This window comes from Physeter macrocephalus, chromosome 13 (genome assembly GCF_002837175.3).
Source record: "Physeter macrocephalus isolate SW-GA chromosome 13, ASM283717v5, whole genome shotgun sequence".
NCBI classification, from domain to species: Eukaryota; Metazoa; Chordata; class Mammalia; order Artiodactyla; family Physeteridae; genus Physeter; species Physeter macrocephalus.
In genome coordinates, this window is record NC_041226.1 from 84,159,643 (window position 1) to 84,182,227 (window position 22,585).

The 22,585-nt window shown below is 58.9% G+C and overlaps 1 protein-coding gene across 1 annotated transcript in view; it reads right to left on the reverse strand.

The window, feature by feature from the left end:
• Positions 1–22,585, reverse strand: part of VAV2 (vav guanine nucleotide exchange factor 2) — a 203,318-nt gene that overhangs the window by 158,451 nt on the left and 22,282 nt on the right. Inside the window, exon 2 of the mRNA XM_055089387.1 lies at positions 758–874. Within this exon, the coding sequence (XP_054945362.1) occupies positions 758–874 (117 nt within the window). The remainder of the gene's footprint in view (positions 1–757; positions 875–22,585) is intronic.

A 22,585-nucleotide genomic window follows, 5' to 3' on the forward strand; every position in this document is an offset into this window, starting at 1 on the left:
GGAGAGGCCGCAGCGGTGAGAGGCCCGCGTACCGCAAAAAAAAAAAAAAAAAAAAAGGAGGGACCTTGGAACTGTTGGCTTCCAGATGGAACGTGACACCCTGCTTTGACACTCTGAACACAGGCTCACCAGGAAGCCACAGTGAGCCACACACTCACCCGGCCTTTGCACCTGCCCGGCCTCAGGTTCCCCTCACCTGTGCCAGCAGGACTCCCAGACAGCCGCCAGGGACACCTTTTGAGAGCACGGGGAGACTTCCCGGGTTATTTGCCACGGACCTAGGGGGTCACCTCCGGGGACCAGGGAGTTCGGATAATCACCCCCGCCCTTGCCCGACACCTGCTCAGAGCCAGGCGGCCCTGCTTGTTTCAGCAGAACCTTGATGGCTCCCTTCTCGGAGCACGACCGTGAAAGCGGTGCCTGCATCACCTCAGCCGACCCACGGAGCCGGTGCCCCTTCTCCCGCAAAGAATGCGAGACTCGGGGCGGGAAGTAAATGCTTAGGGTCGCTCAGCTAGAAAGGCAGGGCCAGGGCTGCATCCCCGGTACTGGACTCGTCCAGGCCCGCCTTCCCCCCCATCCTCCTGGGTTCAGGATATGCCTGACTGCACCCTGAACAGCGTGAGAGGCGGGAGGGGCCGTCCCGCTACCCCAGCCCCCGATGCGCCCCCTCCTGTTGGCAGCACAGCCAGGCCGGCACCTGCCCACCGGGCTCCGCGGGGAGGGGCCAGGCCCATCCCGGAAAGATGCCACTCACCTTCCCAAAGTCTCGGACATCGAAGAGGTCGAAGGGGTCAAACAGCTCACTGTTCCTGAATCCAAATTTGTCGTGGCAGACTTTAAGGAAGGTGCGGATGTTCTTCAAACACAGGAACTAGAGGAGAGAAGGGAAAATTATTCAGCCTGCACGGCCTCTGCGGGCAGTAATGCTAACGGCTGCAAACCCTGCTTCCGCGCGCTGACACATGCACCCGCGCCTCCCTGCTCGGAGAAGACACCACGGCCATCCCACCGGCCCCGGCCGCTCCTGGCCATCTGCCCCCTGCCCCTGCCCAGGGATCCGCACGTTTCAACTCCGACAATCACGGCTGGAACAAAATACGCTGCTTTTCAGTCCGCAGGCACAGAGCGGGCACTCACACAAGCGCACACTGCCTTCCCCACGCCGACACAGCCCCCGTTACTTCCCGCATGACAAAGAGCATGGACTTGAGGACACGGGGGGCGGGGGGGGGGGAAGGGTAGGCTGGGACGAAGTGAGAGAGCGGCGTGGACATAGATACGCGACCAAATGTAAAACAGAGAGCTAGTGGGAAGCAGCCGCATGGCACGGGGAGATCAGCTCGGCGCTCTGTGACCACCTAGAGGGGTGGGCTAGGGAGGGAGGGAGGGAGACGCAAGAGGGAGGGGATATGGGGACATATGTATGTGTATAGCTGGTTCACTCTGTTATAAAGCGGAAACTAACACACCATTGTAAAGCAATTACACTCCAATAAAGTGTTTAAGGGGGAGGCAAGAGGGAGGGGATGTGGGGATGTATGTATATGTATAGCTGATTCACTTTGTTATAAAGCGGAAACTAACACACCATTGTAAAGCAATTACACTCCGATAAAGTGTTTAAAAAAAAAAGACAGATAACCAACAAGGACCTACTGTACAGCACAGGGAACTCTTCTCAATATCCTGTGATAACGTAGATGAGAAAACAATCTAAAAAAGAATGAATGTATATATATGTATAACTGAATCACTTTGCTGTACACCTGAAACTAATACATCGTAAATCAACTATACTCCGATAAAATCAAAATTTTAGAAATAATTTCAAAAAACAAACAAAGCCCTACAGCAGCCGTGGGGACCCCTGGAGTAGCACAAGCCAGACACAGCAGGGGGCCCCTGGGAGCGTCAAAATCCCAGATCAGCATCCAGGGTACCTCCTCCACCCAGTCACCCAGAATCTGAGCTCCCAGCTTGCAGTGGGCTTGGCAACACCATGGGAGGCACGGGGCGGGGGGGCAAACAGGGTCGCCGGCTTCAGTCGCCGTGGAGGAAGCTGGTGAAGACTTGGGGGCAGCAGGCGAGGGGGCCTGGAGCGCAGACCCTGGAGTCACAGGGCCCCGGGTTTGAATCCTGTCCAGTGACTCTAGCGGGACCGGGGAGAGTGGCGTCGGCTCCTGAGGCCTGGTTCCCTAACAGGACGCGCCTGGCTGGGTTAACTATCCGCCCTGACGGCACAGACTGGGCATCAGGTAGGTGGGAGCCATCAGCCCACCCAGTCCGGTTCGGCGTGGCCGTCCACGAGGTGAGGACCATGGTGCACACAGCTGAACGCTAACCCGGGGTTCAGACCGGTTGTCCCCACGGAAACCACTCACTAAGGGCCCAACAGCTCAACTTCAAGAGACCTGCAGAGAGCCTGGACTCCTCACCGGAAATTTAGACGAACAGACAGATTTAGATGAAGGACGGGTCAGAATCAGAAGCTACGCAGGCCCAGCGTAAACCAAGACGCACTGAGGACGCCCACGGGGCACACGGCGCCCCAGCAGAGACGCGAACCTCCCCGCCCAGCCGCACCCAGCGGGCATCACCCCCGGCTGGGGAGCACCCCCCTCCTCGGGCCACTCCTCCCTCCTGGCTGGGGGTGGTCACTGGTCAGAGACGACCCCGGCTTACGTGCTTGTAGTATATTAACTATTCTCTCCCTGTGTGGGGGGGTATCTGGGTGTGCGGATCTGGGTGTGTATCTCTCTGTGTTTATCTGTGTGTATCAGGATGTATCTGTTTGTAGCTCTGTATTTATCTGTGTATATCTGTGTTTGTGTGTGTGGTTCAGTGTGTATCTCTGTGTGTATCTCTGTGTGCTTATCTGTGTGTATCAGGATGTATCTGTGTTTGTATCTCTGTGTGTTTATCTGTGTATATCTGTGTTTGTGTTTCAGTGGGTACTTGTGTGTGTATCTGTGTGTGTTTATCTGTGTGTATCAGGATGTATGTCTGTTTATCTGTGTATATCTGTGTGTTTGTGTGTTTCAGTGTGTACCTGTGTGTGTATCTGTGTGTATCAGAATGTATGTGTTTTTATCTGTGTATATCTGTGTGTTTGTGTGTTTCAGTGTGTATCTGTGTTTGTATCTCTGTGTGTTTATCTGTGTGTAACAGGATGTACCTGTGTTTGTATCTCTGTGTGTTTGTCTGTGTATATCTGTGTGTTTGTGTGGTTCAGCGTGTATGTGTGTATTTATCTGTGCGTATCAGGATGTATCTGTTTGTATCTCTGTATTTTTCCGTGTGTATCTGTGTGTTTGTATCAGTGTGTATCTGTTTATCTGTGTATGTCTGTGTGTATGTGTATTTTTTCTGAACACCTGAGAGTAAACTGCAGACATGACGCCCTTCCCCCAAACATCTGAGCGTGTATCTCCTGAGAATAAGAACACCCCCTCCACAATCACAGCACCAATGTCAAAATCAGGCAATTGGGCTTCCCTGGTGGCGCAGTGGTTGAGAGTCCGCCTGCCGATGCAGGGGACACGGGTTCGTGCCCCGTGGTTCAGCGTGTATGTGTGTATTTGTGCGTATCAGGATGTATCTGTTTGTATCTCTGTATTTTTCCGTGTGTATCTGTGTGTTTGTATCAGTGTGTATCTGTTTATCTGTGTATGTCTGTGTGTATGTGTATTTTTTCTGAACACCTGAGAGTAAACTGCAGACATGACGCCCTTCCCCCAAACATCTGAGCGTGTATCTCCTGAGAATAAGAACACCCCCTCCACAATCACAGCACCAATGTCAAAATCAGGCAATTGGGCTTCCCTGGTGGCGCAGTGGTTGAGAGTCCGCCTGCCGATGCAGGGGACACGGGTTCGTGCCCCGGTCCGCGAAGATCCCACGTGCTGCAGAGCGGCTGGGCCCGTGAGCCGTGGCCGCTGAGCCTGCACGTCCGGAGCCTGTGCTCCGCAACGGGAGAGGCCACGACAGTGAGAGGCCCAAGTACCGCTAAAAAAAAAAAAAAAAAAAAAAAAAAAAATCAAGCAGTTAACGTAGGTCCCACACCTTACCTCACCTAGACACAGGACTCACATTTCTTCAATAGATAAAGATAAAGGACAATCAAAACGTCCTGATAGAAAAAAAAATATTCTGGCCCGGTATCCAATCTCAGCCCACACACGATTTTAGTCATCATGTCCCTTTTGTCTCCATGAACCTAGAAGAGCGTTCTCCAACAGAACTTTCTGGAAGGATGGAAATGTCCTGTGTGCACCGTCCAGTAGGGCAGCACCAGGCACACGTGCCCGCTGAGTGCTTTAGATGTGGCCAGTCCGACTGAACAACTGCTCTTACTTTTTAAAATAAATTTATTCATTATTTTTGGCTGCGTTGGGTCTTTGTTGCTGCGCGCGGGCTTTCTCTAGTTGCGGCAAACGGGGGCTGCTCTTCGTTGCGGTGCGCAGGCTTCTCACTGCGGTGGCTTCTCTTGGTGCGGAGCACGGGCTCTAGGCGCGTGGGCTTCAGTAGCTGTGGCTCGCGGGCTCTAGAGCGCAGGCTCAGTAGTTGTGGCTCGCGGGGCTTGGGTGCTCCGCGGCATGTGGGATCTTCCCGGACCGGGGCTCGAACCCGTGTCCCCTGCATCGGCAGGCGGATTCTTAACCACTGAGCCACCAGGGAAGCCCAACAACTGCACTTTTAATGTAACTGTATTCTAATGAATTTAAATTTAATAGCAAAACTGGCTACAGCTACTGGTTTGAACGTGTGGACCTAAAACACTCCAGGTCTTTGTCTTCCTTGACCTGACATTTTTGAAGAACACAAACACAAAAGACAAATACTGTAGGATTTCACTGACATGCGGGACCTAGGATAAGTAAATCCATAGAGACAGAAAGAGGGCGGAGGCTGGGGAGTTAGTGTTTAACGGGGACAGAGTTTCAGTTTCGGAAGAAGAACAAGTTCTGCCTGTTACACGGCATTGTCAATGTACTCAATGCCACTGAATCGTACACTTAAAAATGGTTAAAAAGGTAAATTTGTTTGTTTGTTATTGGTGTTAACCTGCTTTATTGTGAAGCTTAACACACACAATGGATCCCCAGAAGAAAAAGGCAGATTTTTGGTTTTGGCTGCACCCCGCCCTGCGGCATGTGGGATCTTCGTTCCTCAACCAGGGATCGAACCCGCGCCCCCTGCATTGGAAGCGCGGCGCGCCTTAACCACGGGACCGCCGGGGAAGTCCCAATGGTAAATTTTACGTCTTGTATATTTCACCACCATAAAAAATTTTAATTCACAAAACAGACCCACAGGGAGGAGGCCATGTGACGACGGAGGTGGAGACTAAGGTGATGCTTCCAGGAGCCAAGGAAGCCACCAGGAACTGGGAGAGGGCCTGGGACACATTCTTCCACCAAGACCCCAAGAGACAGCCCACCCTGCGGTCACCTGGATCTCAGACGCCCAGAACCGCGACTTCAGCTGCTTCAACACCCCCCACCCGCCCCCACCCGGAGGAGGGGCCTGAACCAGAGCTGCCCCGGCCCCCTCAACCCTGCAGCTCCAGACCCTCCTCCCCCCGCCCGCCCTGCGGGCCCGGCTGCGGCGTCCAGCCCGGCTCCAGCCTTTTCTGCACCACTCGCCTCTGATTTCCGCTAAGCCTCTATTTTAATTCCTCCTTAGCCTCCCATTTTTAGAGTTAATTACACAGCTCCTAACCATAATCGCAGCCGGCAAGGCCAGGCTTCCTTTGGGGGCTCAGGCGGGGGCAGGCGACCCGTGGGCACAGTGTCTGCCAGGCCTGGTCCCGCCCCCACTGTGGCCGCTTGGGCCCCTCACCTTCCAGAACCGCTCCCCGTGATGCTCTGGGCCCACCCCAGGCTGGCGGCGGACAACAGCCGCACAGACAGACTCGGACCGCGGGGAAGGGGGCGCGGCAGGACCGGGAGAAAGAACCCGGGCCCGCAGCGGTTCACGGGCGCCTGTGCGCCTGGCACTGCGCTGCAGCCTCTGCCCTCCCTCCAGGAATTCACCCCATTTCACAGGTAAGGTAACTGACACCCAGGCAGTGGAGAACTTTGGCTCCAGATTAGAAGGTGGCCAAGCCAAGATTTGAACCCACGTCTGCTTCCAGAGCGGTGAAGGCCCTTTGAGGAGGGGGCCTGCCTCCAGGATGCCCCGAGTCCTGGGTCCCCCTTGTCCGGTGTGCTTACCAACAGCATCCCTTTCACTCCCATAAGTGGCCCCGTTTGAATAACTGATATGGTCACCGTCCCCCTCATTGTACAATTAGGGAAACTGAGGCCCAGAGACTCACCTCCCTCCAGTCCCCTCCTTCCCCACCACCCCCGGGCCCGGGAGGATGCGTGGTCGGAGCCTGGCCAATCAGAGCATCATGGCCCCTCACTCCCAGCAGGACCAGCTTCTGATTCTGGGACAGAGACTCCGGAGGGGTGAGGGTGAGGGGACCAGGGCTGAAGCGGCTGCAGGCACGTCTCAGCCATAGGCTGGGTGACAGTGGGCGGGGGCCGCGGCCAGCGTGAAGCCAGAAGCTGCCCATCCTTGTCTTGTGGCCAGAGGAGGCCTGACAGCCGGCCGTGTTCCTGTGGCTTCAGGGGCAAGTGGCATTTTTCTGTCTCCTCGGCCCGTGGGGCCCTCTATGAAGGGCAGCCACAATAAGGGTCTGTCCCGGGAAAACTGGCCCCTGGACAAACGGCCCAGACCGGAGGCAGCGCCGTTGTATTGGTTGAGGGCATCCCGTGGGGCGTGGGCTCCTCCAGCCCCAGACACGGGACGGGGGCGGGGGGGGGGGGTCCCAAGCAATCCCTCATTAAGGCCTGGCCACTGCGCCGAGAGGCGGGACAGCCTATGTCCTCTAGTCCCAGGCCCTTTTCAGCCTCCTCAGACCTGATGAGGCTGAAATCGGATTAGCGTGAGGACACAGGCTCCACGGGCAGCCGCCCCCCCGCCCCAGGCACAGCCGGACAGGACGGCCCAGGCCTGCTGTCACCTGTCACTTAGCTGTCCCCAGGCCCCGGCGCAGGGATCCTGGATGTGATAGGCAGAGCAGGGTCCTGAGAGCCAGGGGCCGTGTCTGAGCCTCGTGGCCCCCGTGCACCCTCGGTGGGGAGGGGCGGGTACTTCCTGGCCAGGCTCAAGCGGCTCCACTATGGCCTCCTAGTGGTCAACCCACTGATCATGGAGACACCGCCAGGGACAGCCCCACCCCGTGGAGGAGACACAGAGGCCCTGCCCCACTGGGCGGGCAGCCTTCAGGCCACCAGGGCCCCTCCTGTTACCACCCCCAGGCTTGCTGTCCCCCAGGCAGTATTGGGACGCGGCCCCCGGAGCTCACGTCCACCGCTCAAGCACCTCAGCACTGAGAGGCTGGTGCAAAAGGGGGAACTGAGGCGCAGGGTGCTGAAGCCACTTGCGTGAGGTCACATGGCAGCAGGGAGCCCGGGATGTGTGGTTTGAATGCAGGCGGCCGGGGAACCACCCACAGGGCGAGGGAGGGAGGTAACCACGGCTGCCTGCGGTCCTGGTCCAGCGACAAACCTATTACCGCCTGCGGCGGCCCCCTGAGCCGTGCACCCCATTCCACAGATGGACAAAGCGAGGCTCAGGGCAGCTAGAGCTAGACCATGGGTGGGTCCAAGTTCCTGCCAGAAACAGTGCAGCTGGAAGGATGACCACAGGCCCCTGCCTGAAGGGGGGAGGGGAAGCCCTGTCAAAGCCCAGGATAAGGGAAAGGGGCGGGGTCTGTGTGTTCAAGGCCCGGCTGGCTGCCCTGCCCCTTGGAGCCCCCAGGGAGCCGTGCTGGGCCATGAGGGAGGCGCCCGGCACCCGGGTGCTGGGCTCTGTGGGATGTGACTCACCCCTCTGTGCAGACCTGGATCCTGGTTCCAACCCCCCTCCCCCACCGTGTGTGCTTGGCAAGTCTCACTGCTACAGTGAGGGGCTAGACTGGGGTCCGGGGATCCCAGGCATCTCACACTGGCTCGTAAGAATCTCCAGAGCTCCCATGTAGCAAGGGTTTCCATGGCACCAGGCTCTGGGCTAAGGGATGGGCTGCTCACAGCATCCCACAGTCATTACGGCGATTCCTAATTCACCGACGAAGAGACTGAGGTCCCAAGAGGTTACCTAGCCTGCCCAAGGTCACTAGCAAGGACGTGACAGAGCTGGGAACAGATCTGGGTCCGTTTAACCTCCAAGGCCAGACTCTTGATAGCTTATAGGTTTCTGAGCAGGGAGTCAGTAAGATTTTTCTAAAAAAAAGAAAATAATACTTGCAGGGAAATTAAGTCTGGTCGGGGTGATGGGGAGACACTGAAGGTAAGAGCCCAGCCTTTGGGCTGGACAGGCAGGCCCCACACACAGAAATCACGGCTCACGAATCGGCCAGCGGGTGGGGGAATTTGGAAGGACTGCTGCGCGCACAGGCACCGACCAGCATGCCCTACTTCATTGTTCACTGAGACCTTCTGCTTTTAGGTCTGCATCCGACCCATCCCTACGACGGACTTTTACTTTGAGCCCTGGTTTGCAGGTGTGGAAACCGAGGTTCAGAGATTTGGCAAGGAGGGGTGACCTCTCCTGGTGCCCTCTTGCCTCTTACAGGGCTTGTCCCAGGGGAAGAAGTCCCTCTGGCCGCCCCCAGGCTGAGTCAGGAGGCCACCAGCCTTCAGCTCCCAGAAGTCATTGGGACCCACATCCCTGCCAACATTCCTGCCCCCCCCGCCCCCCGCACGTGGTCCCCGACACGCAAAGCTCCCCCGGGCACTCTGGCTGGCATCCCCGGCCCACCCACTCCACCACACAGTCCCACCGGCCCCGGGGTCTCCAGGGCAGGGCAGGAAGGCACAGACGCACATTCCAGCCCAGACCCGGGCCCGGCCGCTGGGCTGGGCCTGCTCCAGCTCAACAGCCCCGCCTTCTCCCGCCTCAGTTTTCCCGTCTGTAAAATGGGGAAGTCTTGCCCACTGACTCCTAAAATGCCGGGCCCCTCACTCAAGAAAACTCCTTTACGAAGCGACAGTTGACATTGGGACCTCCCAAGGTCCCTGTGTCCAGAGCTTCCCTGGCCTACCATGCCCTGCAAGGGGAGAGGTGGGGTCTGGCCCCGACGGCCCCTCCAGGGCCCTGTGATCTGCACTCCCTCCTGGACATAGTCAGCCGGAACTGAGGAGTGGCCGCACCCCAGACGGAGCTGGCCCTTCGTCCACACCTCTGCCGGCCTCTAATCTTACCAGCCTAACTCCTCAAAGCTGATGCTCAGGGGCCAGGGGAGGAACCCAGGCCTCCAGGACGTGACGTGTCTGGGGCTCTCTGCTCACAGCCACAGCAGCGGGGCAACAGCAAGTTGAAGAGCATCCTCCCAGCACCCCCCGGCCATAAGACAGACGCCCTGGGCCCCCGGAGAGGGACCCGGGCACGCCAGCTACCCAGGTATCTCGAGAACAGGAGCTTTGTTTTAAACCCCCTGCATCTTTCTGCAAAAGGCGGGGGTCTCCACATCTGAAGTTCACGCTCTACAACACAGGCTCCAAAAAGTGCCCATGGACAGCACTGAGTTTCTTGAAATATTTCAACAAGCGGCACGAAAACTGCACTTCACGAGGACAAGTCGCTTGGCTGCAGCTGGGGCGATGTTAACCCCCCCCGCCGACGCCGCGCCCAGGGCCAAGGTGCTGAGCCGCCGATCAGACGCTCTGACGCGCAGCTGACGTCGCGGTCTTTGATCGATAAAAAAATGGGAAAAGGAGCGAATTTCTTGTTTAATTTATGCCACGCTCATTCCAAAAAACATCTTAAATGACTTCATTGCTCTTCAATAGAGGCAGCTTACTGGAATGGATCTTTGAAATTTGGGGCCCTTGGGGTAAATAAACCGGGGGCCTGGAGGCGACAAGCTGGCCAGATATTCCATGGGGGGCAGGGGCCAAGACCCTCTTCTCCCCCTGGGTCCCAAATACCCTGGGCAATGACCCCCAGCCAGGGTTCAATGTCTAAGTGAATGAACGAATGGACAGATGACCGTCTACAGAGCATTAACTGACATCTCTGAAACGGCCCAGCTTTTCCCCCAAGCAGCAGAGATTCCATGATGGCTTTACAGGCATCTGGGGCCCCTGGACCCACACGGCTGCAGCCGTGCGGTGGGAACCCTCCCTTCCAGAAGCATCTCTTCCAAAAATAAAGGGGCAGGTGGCATCTGGGGGTGGCCGTGACCACTCACTCCCGCACCCATCAGTAGCATCCCCGGGCCTCCGTGCACCAGCCAGGTAGGGGCCACCAATTGCTAAGCCCAATGACACCTCCAGCAGGGAGGGATCACTTATCACCCATCTTACAGAGAAGGAACCAGGCTCGGGAGGTCGTGATCTGGGATTGGAATCAGTCCTTCCAACTCCACAGCCCCGGCTTCCCACACCGTCAGGGGCCGAGCCTCCGTGACCGCCCCCAGCACTGAATCCAGGGGGAGAGGCCGGTGCACCTCCAGCTCACCGGGTGCACCGGGCAGGGAACGCACAGGCCCAGCCGGGCATTTACAGAGGAGCGTCGGGGACTCGATTATGTCTGGACAATTTAACAGGAGCACTTCCTCCACTCGGGCCGTTTCCTCAGCCGCACACGCACCAGGAGACGGGGGTTCACGTGGGCGCCAGCAGGCTGACGGATGAACCCCAGCGGCCTCTGTGCAGGGCCCGCTGCAGGGAGCGGAGGGGGTTTCCTTTGCGCACCGAGGTCCTCCAGGGGCTGGCCTCGCCCCACATCACGGGCAGGCCACGCGCGATGGCTGCATCGGGCCCGCCGCTGTGCCCGCCCCTCGCCGTCGCGTCCAGTGGCTTACCCCGCAGCCGCTAGATTTTTGTCCAGAAAAGGACCGAGTCACCCGCCTGGCTTGAAGTCTAACACTCACTGGTGCTGAAACATCATCGGATGGAATTCCACTTTCTCCAGTAACAGATATCAGCTGCTGGGCCTGCGCCGGGCGCTCCAGGGAGCTCTTTCCGTCCACGGTCTGCGCGTTCCTCTACCCGACTCACGAGCTATCACGCGTGCCCATTTCACGGCTTGGGGTCCGCCCGGTTCAACCCGCAGCGAGGGGAGGGCCAGCTCTGACCCGTGTGGTCTGGTCCAGCCTGGGCCACGAAGCAAGACACCTCCCACGAGGGACCCCCCACCCCCACCCCCCGCAAAGCCATGGGCGGGGGAAGCCCCTCTGGGAACGACGCCGGGGCCAACCTGTGGGGGTGACAACAGCTGCACTGATCTCCGTGAGCTGGTGCCTCTCTGCCTGATCCCAGCTCTCCTGGGAGGAAGGGGCTCCCCAGTGATGCGGGCCCCTCCCCTTCCCCGGGACATTACCCTCCCGCCATGACCACCAAAACGTGATTCAAAACGCACTCTGGGGGCTTCCCTGGTGGCGCAGTGGTTGAGAATCCGCCTGCCGATGCAGGGGACGCGGGTTCGCGCCCCGGTCCGGGAGGATCCCACGTGCCGCGGAGCGGCTGGGCCCGTGAGCCGTGGCCGCTGAGCCTGCGCGTCCGGAGCCTGTGCGCGGTACCCAAAAAAAAAAAAACAAAAAAAAAAACGCACTCTGCCTCCTAGGTGCTGGAGGAGGGGGTGCCTCTGAGGCAGACCCCAAGTCCGGCCTCAGCAAGCTTCCTGACCCCTGAGCCCGGACCCTTCTCCCACAAGAACGCCCTGACCCATTTCCAGTGCCCTCTGGCCACTTCCGGGAGCACTGGGCGTGGGCCTTGGCCTCCCACCCGGCCACCCCCTTCCCCCTTTGGCCCATGAGAAGGCGGACGCTGCACACACAACGCTGACACCCGGTATCTCGGGGGCTCCCGGCCCTGCGGTGCTCCGTCAGCTCGCTCCCTCCCACACAGCCTTCCACCGGGGGTCACAGCTGCGCGGGGCCTCCGGCTCGCCACGCTCCGGAGGGGGCTTCCCAGTGAAACGGGGAGGGGGCTCAGCTGAGCCACGGGAAGCAGGTTCTGAAAGGTTAGGAGGTCAAGCTCCAGCAGGAGGGAGACGCACGGGCAGTCAGGCTGTCCCAAGCTGGTGACAGATGTAAAGCCATCACTCCCCACCCTGATCTCGGAGCACTTCCTCATCAACCCTTGAGGGGAAACTCACCAGGAAAACCCATCCTGGAAAGACACTACGTTGGCAGTCTGAGCAGAAGAGGAGGGGCGGGGGTAGCTGGGGAGCTCATCCTCAACTCTGTCCACAGTCAGCAGACACTTAATAGGCACCTACTGTGCGCCAGGCCCTGCCGCGAGCCCCAGGCTCAGGGAACACAGACAGGAGCGCAGCAAGAACTCCTCTGAGCCCTCGGCTGCCCAGGGAAAGAATAATCTGTGATTTCCTCCCAATACCTGGATGGAAACTGTTCCCAGCAGTCCCCAAAAGATCCTCTGTTCCAGCTAATGGCCTGTTTGAGCCCGGCGGTGGGGGATAAAAAGTAGCCCGCCTTATCAAGACTTCAAGGTCAGGGTCAAACCAAAGGTTTTCTACAAAGCCGGCAGGAAATTGCTTTTCTAGTGTTTGTCTGTGCGACCATCTTTGCTTGAGCCAGAGGGTTCCATCCCGCCTTCCCGCCGCTCCAGTCCTCCAGGCGGGTACGGCGAGGAGAGGTTAGCTGGGCCGCTGCCTGGCACAGTGCCCCCTACCACCACCCCAGCACCCAACGCCACCCCTCCCTCCTGCGGCCCCAAGCCAAGCCGTTAACGCTGGCCCACGAGCCCTGTGAAATCGCCCCTCGTCTCTGCCACTTCAGCGTCTCCGTCTCTACTTCCTGCCGGAAAGTGGCCTCGAGGTCAACATCAGAGCGTCCTTCTCCACACGCCTCCAAGCTGCTCTTCCCCAATCCGACTCCAGAGGCAGGTCAGCTCTGCGGACGTTAACAGGATGGTCCAAGCACAGACGCTACCCCCCTTTTTACAGATAAGGAGGCTGAGGCTTGAGAAAGCTGTCTGCCAAGTGTAGTGGCTTGAAAGGCAGTCCCCAAAAAACACTTCCATGCCCTGGAAAAAGGGTCTTAACAGATGTAATTAAGGATCTTGAGACCATCCTGAATCAGGGTGGGCCCTATGTCCAATGACGAGTGTCCTCATAAGAGACAGACAGAGGAGAGACGTGGGGAGGAGAGGAGAGTCCAGAGCAGGGACAGGAGTGAGGTGGCCACAGCCAGGGACGCCTGGGCCACCAGGAGCTGAGGGAGGTGGGAAGGACCCTCCCGCAGAGCCTCCGGGGGGAGCGAGGTGGGGCAGGGAGTGGGGGAGGGAGCTTGGCCCTGCAACACCTTGATTTCAGACATCTGGCCTCCGGAGCCGGGAGAGAAGGACTCTCTGCGGATGCCAGCACCCAGTCTGTGATGCTACAGCACCTGAGGCTCCTCCAGCTGGTGGGAGGCGCCTTTCAGGCCTGAACCGCCCGCTGCCTGGCCTCAACACAAGGGACGACGCCACACCCGCAGGCCCTCAGCAAAGGTTTGTGGGATAGATGGATGGATGAGTGAAGAGGGTTTTGATGAGAAACAGAAGCAAAAATCCTGGTTTCTTCCTCCGGTCGTCCCAGCTCGCGACCATTCCTGCCCCTTAGAGGTTCCCCGACGGCCCCGCCTGGCTGAGAGTCCCTGGACCCCGGACCTGGCACCCTGGGGCCCTCAGTAAATGTGGTTTGGACCCCCCAGGGCCAACCCAGGGCTCTTTGGGGGTTAAGGGCCCCAGAGAGACTCCCAGCCGGACGGGGAAGTCAGAAGTGGCTGTGCTGGGCCCCAGACCCACCTCCTTGCTGCTTCTCTGAATATCATGGGGCTTTGCTCCAGCTTCGGACCCCCTAAATTGGGGCGGGGCGGGGGGTGCTTGGCAGGTCCAGCCAGCTTTCAGGCAGAGAGATCTAGGTTCAAATTCTGAACCCTCCCGCTGCCACACCCTCCCTGGGAACTCCGCCCCGCCATGACCCCAACTCTAGGCTCACCACAGGCCTCAGGCCCCCGCCCTTGCCTCCAAGTCTCTTCGGGAAGGTGCCCAGCTCGGGCACCCCAAAATAGAGCACCCCAAAACAGGCCTGTGGTTCTCTAGCCCCAGTGGGGAACCCTGCTCAGTGAAAGCCACCCGCCTGCTCAAGCAGGGGCTGGAGGGGACACCGGCAGGCAGTGGAGACCCCCTCGCACGCCGCACTTCCAACCCGACGGGCGAGTGGCCTCCACGTGTGGGAAACCAACACATTACGTGCGGCGTTTCTAAGGTCCCGTCACCACGGACACCAGGGACATACATCCTTCTCCAAAGTGCCACCAACGCCAGAGAAACTGTCACTCAAGGCAGCACGCCGGGCGCCCCGGGGCCTCCCGCCTGGGTCAGCTCACATCACTGTGAGAAGAGCGGATAAAACGTCATGTTTGATTATCATCCCCACGGCTCCCGGCGGCTCTGAGAAGCGGCGCGACAGACACACACCGCAGCCAACGTCCCTCCGTCCGTGGCCACCTGCTGAGGGCCTGTCGTCCCCACCCGCGTGGCGAGCCCGCTGCATCAGCTCTGTCGCCCTGGGGGGATGGGGGTGGTGGGGTTACTGCAGAGCCGCCGGCAAGGCCCGCCGGGGAGCAGTGTCCACATGATGCTCTTCTGCTGCCTCACTCTCCGCAGACACCGCAGGGAGCTTCAAGAAGCATCTCTCCTGAGATGTTGGAAAGGACCCCAAATGCCCAGGGCAGGGGCGGCCATAGGAGGCGCTCAGTCAAACCTGAGCCAATACGCACGTGCCTCCTGGGAAGGCTTCGGTGGAGATGGGGACCGTTCCCCATCCAGGAATGGAAGGCGCCTGCAGGGCAGCTGGGGGCTTCCTGGGCCCCCCAGGCTCATCTCCTCCCACACCAGCCTTGGGGGGCGCGCAGCCCTGTGCAAATGGGGCAGGGGTGCAGGCGTGCAGGAGCTCACGTGTGAGGGGCTGCCAGTGGGCGTGCGTGTGATGGTGTACGTGTCCGTGTTGTAATTACCGAGGCCAAGCACGGAAACGTCTTCAGGTGGACGTGCACTGACAGAAATGGTTTCTGAAGTCCAGGCAGGGGGACTTTTAATGGGACTTTATTTTCATTGCACTACGGTCTGTGAGCCATAAACGTGAGTTTTTAGCTAGATGGGGAAAGAAGGCGCTTCCCCGCCCCCACTGCCCCAGCAGACACCCACACGATGAGAAGGGGACGCTCGGCCAGGCCCGAGTGCAGAGGCCAGGCCGCCTCCCAGGCTCCATCTGCAGGGAAGAAGCGGCCTCCACGGTCCCCGGGCCTCCCCGCACAAGGGACGCCCTTGCAACAGTAAATCTCAGGCTTGGCTTTCGAAGTCTCTCCTCCCTCACGTGGGGAAGAAACTGTCGTTCCCAAGTCAGTCCAACTCTGCTGCCACCCAAGGGCTCAGCGAGGCAGCCCTGGCCTCCAGCGGCGAGAGCGGCCTCTGCTCGCCAGCTGGCTACAGGGCACCACGGAACTCTCCGGAATCGGGGCCTCGTCTCAGTCACGACTGTCAGCCTGGGCGGGCAGAGCACGGACAGCGGGCCCGCAGCTCACCGGGTGGCCCGGGATAGGACTGCCCGTCTCAGAACCTCGGTCTCCCCAATTCAGTGAACGTAGTCCTGGAGCTCCGAGGAGGCAGACCTCCTCACAAGGTCACGGGGCAGAGGGGGGAGGGAGGGGGTCCCGCAGCATCACCACTGGCTTGAACGAGGTACTCCCTGACACCCGTTAGGGTGGCAACGATCAACAAAACAGAAAATAACGTGTCAGCGAGGAGGTGGACAAACGGGAACCTTGTGCGCTGTTGCCAGGAAAGTAAAATGGTGCAGCCACAGTGGAAAACAGTAGAGCAGTTCCTCAAAACATTAAAAATAAAATTATCCTGTGATCCAGGGATTCTACTTCTGGGTATACACCCAAAAGAGTTGAAAGCAGGGTCTCAAAGAGATACTTGTACACCCGTGTTCACAGCAGCATTATTCACAGCAGCCAAAGATCTTGGAAGCAATCCATCCATCAGCAGATAAATGGATAAACAACACGTGGTCTATCCATACAATGGAATATTACTCGGCCTGAAAAAAGGAAGCAACTCCTGACGTACGTTACAGAATGAACCTGGAGGACATTATGCTCCGTGAAATAAGCCGGACACCAAAAGACAAATACTGTGTGATCCCATTTATACGGGGTCCCTGGAGTAGACCAAATCATAAAGACGGAAGGTAGCATGGTGGCTGCCCGGGGTGGGGGAGGGGAACAGGAAGTTGTTTAATAGGTAGAGTTTCAGTTTTACAAGGTGAAGAGAGTTGCCGGGTGGACGGTGCAGATGGCGGCACAACGGTGTGAACGTGCTTAAAAATGGCTAAGATGGTAAACTTGGTTACGTGTATTTTACCACAGTTAAAAAAAAAAGAAAACTCATTTGAAAACTTCAAAAACTGTATGGTTTTCAAGGCCCCCCCCCAGCATGAGACCCCCCCACTGAGGACCAAGTGATTCCTCGTGGGCCTCCCCTGCGGTCCACCCACCCCCTCCCCAGCCCCATGCCCTCCACCCAAAGCCTCTGGCCTCATGCGAGGGTCTCTGGCCTTCCCAGGGGGAGAAGCAAATACAGCTCGGGTGATGGACACAGGGGGTCTGGGGGCCTCAAAGCATCGGTGACACAGCCCCTGCGGGGAGCGGGCGTCCAGGGAACTTTGCCTTTCTAAGGTGTTTCTTTTTATTTTTCCCATGAGTAGGCATCACTTTCAAGACTCCTTAAAGAGATTCCTCCACTTTGGATGGGGCCTGGGAGGAGTGGTTCCCACGAAAGGACTAAAAACACAGCCGGGCAGCCAGCAGAGCAAGCTTCCAAGGACGTCACCTTCTGATAGTCAGAAAATGTGAAGATCAACTCAGACGCTGCACTTTCTGGAAATTCCAGCCGCACCAGCGCCAGGCCCTGAGCGCAGGGGGGGCACGGGGAGTGGGGGCGGGGGCCTCCATTGTTTGCCAGGCGAGCAGCTGGGCTCTCTCTCCTGAACTGTGGGTCAGGAATGTTCGCAGCTGCAGACTCCCCGCCCCCCCCTCCCCGCCCCAACCCGTGTGGGAGCCAAGTGGGGGAGGGAGGCTGCCCGGGCCTGAGGACAGAGCCCGTCCAGGGAGGACTGGGAGATCTGTGCACAGAGAAGCTGAGCCAGCAGGCAGCCGGGCCCCACCTGCCCAGGATGCACGGGGAGGATGCACGGCTCACCTGCCCACAGGTGCCCAGGGCCTGGAGTCGGCCGGGGCTCAAGCTGCAGCCCGTCCCTCTGGCCCTTTACCTTCCCGAAGGCCTTGCCGCTTCCGCGGCTCCCGAGCTGGAATAACCCTCCCCACTTGGCCAGGTGGAGAAACTGAGGCCCAGACTGGCACTGAGGGGCCTCCCCCCTCACCAGCTGCCAACAGGTCCCTGTGCAATTTTTTTTTTTTTTTTTTTGGCTGCGTTGGGTCTTCGTTACTGCATGCGGGCTTTCTCCAGTTGCCGCGAGCAGGGGCTACTCTTTGTTGCGGTGCCTGGGCTTCTCACTGCGGTGGCTTCTCTTGTTGCGGAGCACGGGCTCTAGGCGCGCGGGCTTCAGTAGTTGTGGCTCGCGGGCTCAGGAGTTGTGGCTCGCGGGCTTAGTCGCTCCGCGGCATGTGGGATCTTCCCGGACCAGGGCTCGAACCCGTGTCCCCTGCACTGGCAGGCGGATTCTTAACCACTCCGCCACCAGGGAAGACCCCCCTCCTGTGCAATTTTAACAGAGAAGGAAACAGGCCTGGGGGGCACCCCTCCATGCTGGGGGGAACTGAAATAAAGCCAAAACCTACAGGATCTCCCGCCCTAAAGCCTAAAGCACCACTGACCACTTAGGGTCTTTTTCTGTCCAGCTTCTTGACTTTGCATTTTTTTTTTCCTTCTTTGGATTTTTTTTATCGAAATATACAATATTGGGGTGGGATAGGGAGGGTGGGAGGGAGGGAGACGCAAGAGGGAAGAGGTATGGGAACATATGTATATGTATAACTTATTCACTTTGTTGTAAAGCAGAAACTAACACACCGTTGTAAAACACTTATACTCCAATAAAGATGTTAAATATATATATATATATATATATATACAACGTTATACTAGTTTCAAGTGTACAACATAACGATTCAATATTTTTATAGATTATCCTCTTTTTCTTTTTTTTCTGGCCACCCCGCACGGCTTGTGGGATGCTAGCCCCCCGGCCAGGGATCAAACCCGTGCCCCCTGCAGTGGAAGCACGGAGCCCTAACCACCGGCCCGCCAGGGAAGGCCCTATCCTCCATTTAAAGTTATCATAAAATATTACCTGCATTTTTTTTTTTTTATCAAAATTGACTGCTGGGAATAACTGGCAATTCTGAGTCCCGGCACTTCCTCACTCACAGCATAAGCGTCCGGCTCACAGCACTCGGGGTCTGGAATCTCCCCCCGGCCTGGCCGCTCTTCCACGACCCATGCCCTCCCACCCCCTCCCGCGGGGCGCTCCGGTTGTTTCCACAGTTTCACTATTACATCTGCAGGGCAGTGAGAGGCTCTGTTCCTCAGAAGCAATTCTCTCTTGGGGCCAAAGGCTCCACCTCCACTAGAGGAGTGTCACGGCGGGACCACCAACAGAGGACGGTCACAGCCCACGGCCTTCGATCCAGACGGGCGCCACCAAGGGGAAATGGTGGAGCCGAGGAGGACCTCAGACAGCTCCAGGCAACTGTCACCCACTTCCGTCCATCCATCCATCCATCCATCCGTCCATCCATCATTCAAACGCCAGTCAGGCCCACCTTGGTGCAGGCGCGGGGGCCCCAAGCAAGGATGTGAATGCCTTTGCCCACCCCCCACGGAAGAGACCCTTAGTTAAACATTAAACCGAGGCTCTCAGGACAGGTCAGCAAGGTACCCAACCACCTGCTGGCCCACCCCCACCCAGCCACCAACCCCGGTGTTATTTTCGGGAGGAGGGGGCGGGGGCAACGGAGGGAAGTGAGAAGGCAGCAGAGCAGCTCAAGGGGTTGAGAAATGAGTGCAGGCCGACCAGCTGCGACCACAGGGGCCCCGCCAGCCCACCATCTCCCACGTCCACCTCCTTGACCTCCTGCCTGCCATCTTCACCTGGCCAAAATGGACCTACTCCCAACACCTGCCAGCCCCTCCCCTCCTTGGGGCACCACACCTCCATGTGCACCTCTCCTGTAGCCTCAACCACACTCCATCCCCTAGCCCAGCCATTCAGCAAGGCCTGAACTCCATACCCCCTCCCCACCAGGAGCCCAGGGCCTGAACCCAAATCCCCTCCCCACCAGGAGTCCAAGTAGCCGGCCAACATCTGGACAGAAGAAACAGGAAGCAGGGTGGGTGCAATGGGTCGAATTGTACTCCCTCCCAAAAAAAACCCAAAGAGATGTCCACGTCCTCACCCCCAGAACTTTAGAACGTGACCTTATTTGGTACAAGGTAAAGGTCTCAAGATGAAATCATCCTGGATTAGGATGGGCCCCACGTCCAGTGAGCAGTGTCTTTTTAAGAGACAGGAGAAGAGAGACACACAGAGGAGAAGCCACGTGAAGCCAAGGGCAGAGACAAGCCGGGGACCACTGGGGTCACCAAAAGCTGGGAGAGGCAAGAGAGACCCTCCCCTGGAGCCTCCAGAAGGAGCACGGCCCTGCCCACACCTTGATTTCCAACCTCGGCCCTCCAGAACTGGGAGAGCGTACGTTCCGTGGTGTAAGCCCCCCGGTCTGTGGCGCTTTGTTAGGGCCACCCCGGGACAGGAACGCACAGGGAGCGCTGGGGAGCCCGGCGCCCACCTCTAGGCCCTCACTTGGGAGGCCCCTCCTTTGCCCTGGTCCTGCCACGGGGCTGTTGCTCTTTGCTCCACTGTCACTGGGAAGAATCGGATGGTTAAACCTGGTTGGGTGCCCTGCGCTCCTGAGGCCCGCCATCCAGCGCTTTGGGACACCACCGCCCACTCCGGGGTCACGCTGCCTGCGTCGCGGTGCGCGGGGGTCGGGGCCGCCCTCCCCGGCCAGAGCAGAGCTGACCTGTGAGGACTTCCATCAGCTCACAGTTTAAACTGTAGATCACGAGACCAAAGACTTACTTCCCTGCCTCCCCCGGAAAGTCCCCCATCACTGGACAAAGGCCGAGGCGGCCGGGGGGCCGCTTACCCTGAGGCTCGCCCCGAGTGATGGCTAAAGGGACCTGCAACCAGAGAATCGCTGCACGAGGCTTCGCCCGGCCCGCCCTCCCCGAACAGCTCAGCCAATGACTCCTTCAGCCAGGACGCCCAGCACCCACCTGCCACAGGGCAGGGGAAGCTCAGGGCCTTGTGCCTCCTCTCCACCAGGAGGCTGCTGACACCAACGGCACAGAAGAGGGAGGCTCCCGACACGAGGGCGAGGCCGCTTCCTCTCTCCAGACAGTTTACGTGGGACGTTCCGCCAGCCCAGGCCCGTGAAGCTTCCACAACGCTCTCTGTTCGGCACAGGGGTGTCACACTCAGAGAAAAGAGGCCCCCGATCCTGGGAGAAGGGGTCCCAGACTCAGAGAGAAGAGACCCCAGAACCTGGGAGAAGGCGTCCCAGATCCAGGGAGAAGGGGTCCCAGACTCAGCAAAAATAGGTCCCAGACCCCGGGAGAAGGGGTCCCAGATCCTGGGAGAAGGGGTCCCAGACTCAGAGAAAAGAGGCCCCCAATCCTGGGAGAAGAGGCCCCAGATCCAGGGAGAAGGGGTCCCAGACTCAGAGAAAAGAGGCCCCAGACCCTGGGAGAAGGGGTCCCAGATCCAGGGAGAAGGGGTCCCAGACTCAGCAAAAATAGGCCCCAGACCCCGGGAGAAGGCGTCCCAGATCCAGGGAGAAGGGGTCCCAGACTCAGCAAAAATAGGTCCCAGACCCCGGGAGAAGGGGTCCCAGATCCTGGGAGAAGGGGTCCCAGACTCAGAGAAAAGAGGCCCCCGATCCTGGGAGAAGAGGCCCCAGATCCAGGGAGAAGGGGTCCCAGATTCAGCAAAAATAGGTCCCAGACCCCGGGAGAAGGGGTCCCAGATCCTGGGAGAAGGGGTCCCAGACTCAGAGAAAAGAGGCCCCCGATCCTGGGAGAAGAGGCCCCAGATCCAGGGAGAAGGGGTCCCAGATTCAGCAAAAATAGGTCCCAGACCCCGGGAGAAGGGGTCCCAGATCCAGGGAGAAGGGGTCCCAGACTCAAGAGAAAAGAGGCCGCAGACCCTGGGAGAAGAGGTCCCAGATCCAAGGAGATCGGAGGGTAGTGACAACTCCCTTAGAAAGACAGGCTCTTCACATGCCCCCACTGTGCCAGGCCAGGGAATGAAAGCCCCCCAGGGCCGGCATCAGCAGGCTAGGAGTGGAGCCAGGCACACAGAACAGGAGAAGTGGTCTGAGGGGGCTGCTTGGGCCGGCCTTGGAGGAACCCGAGGAGGGGGAAGTGCACGTGCAGGGGGCTGTCACACGGCTGGGTACCCCAGGGCAGCCTCCAACGGTGACGGCATTCCCTTGCACCAGGGAAGGCAGATAAGCAGAGTGTGTCACCCTCCATGCCCCATGCAGACATCACGAATCCATCTGCACCCCCCAGCAGCCACGCCTGAGTGCCCCTCCCCATCCTTCTCAGCACAGGCAGGCTGGGCCCAGGACTGAGCGTGGCATCCACTAGTGAGGCTGAGGGTCAGCCTGTGACCACGGCGCCAAGGGCAGCTTAGGGAAAATGCAGTCCTTTAATGGGGAGTCTGGCTCTCCATCACATGGCTCGGCATCCAGAAGTGGTCCAGGCTCCTCTGATGAGACCCAAGGTTGGGAAACACAGGTTATCTGAAGCTGCAGACCCCACAAAAGGTCTGGAACCCCCTCTCTGCTCCAGCCAAGGCTCAGGAGACCTGGAATCAGGGGCACCAAGGGGGGGTGTGCCCGGCCCCTTCCCCGAGCCCCACACTCAGGCTGGTGCAGCAAGGCTCCTTTTACTGCTCAAGGGTCTGCAACAGCTACCCACCCCACTTCCTGACCCGGAGCCGGGGCTGCCCGGGAGAAAACCGGCCAGGAGGGCATGGCGAGGCCCGGCTGGCTGACCTCTGGTCTCCACGGGACGCACAGCTGCGGTCGGTTTTGTCTCCCATGGCCAACCCCCACACCGGCCAGCTCGGAGGACCGCTCGGCCAGCAGTACCTTGCTCTTTAAGAAACGAGGACAGGGCTTCCCCGGTGGCGCAGTGGTTGAGAGTCCGCCTGCCGATGCAGGGGACACGGGTTCGTGCCCCGGTCCGGGAAGATCCCACGTGCCGCGGAGCGGCTGGGCCCGTGAGCCGTGGCCGCTGAGCCCGCGCCTCCGGAGCCTGTGCTCCACAACGGGAGAGGCCGCGGCAGTGAGAGGCCCGCGTGCCGCAAAAGGAAAAAAAAAAAAAAAAAGAAACGAGGACAAATCACACCCGAGCGGCTTGGGGACGGGCCACTGAGAGCCATGCAGAATCAGCACGCCACGAATCAACGGGTGTGAAGGAGCGTGGAA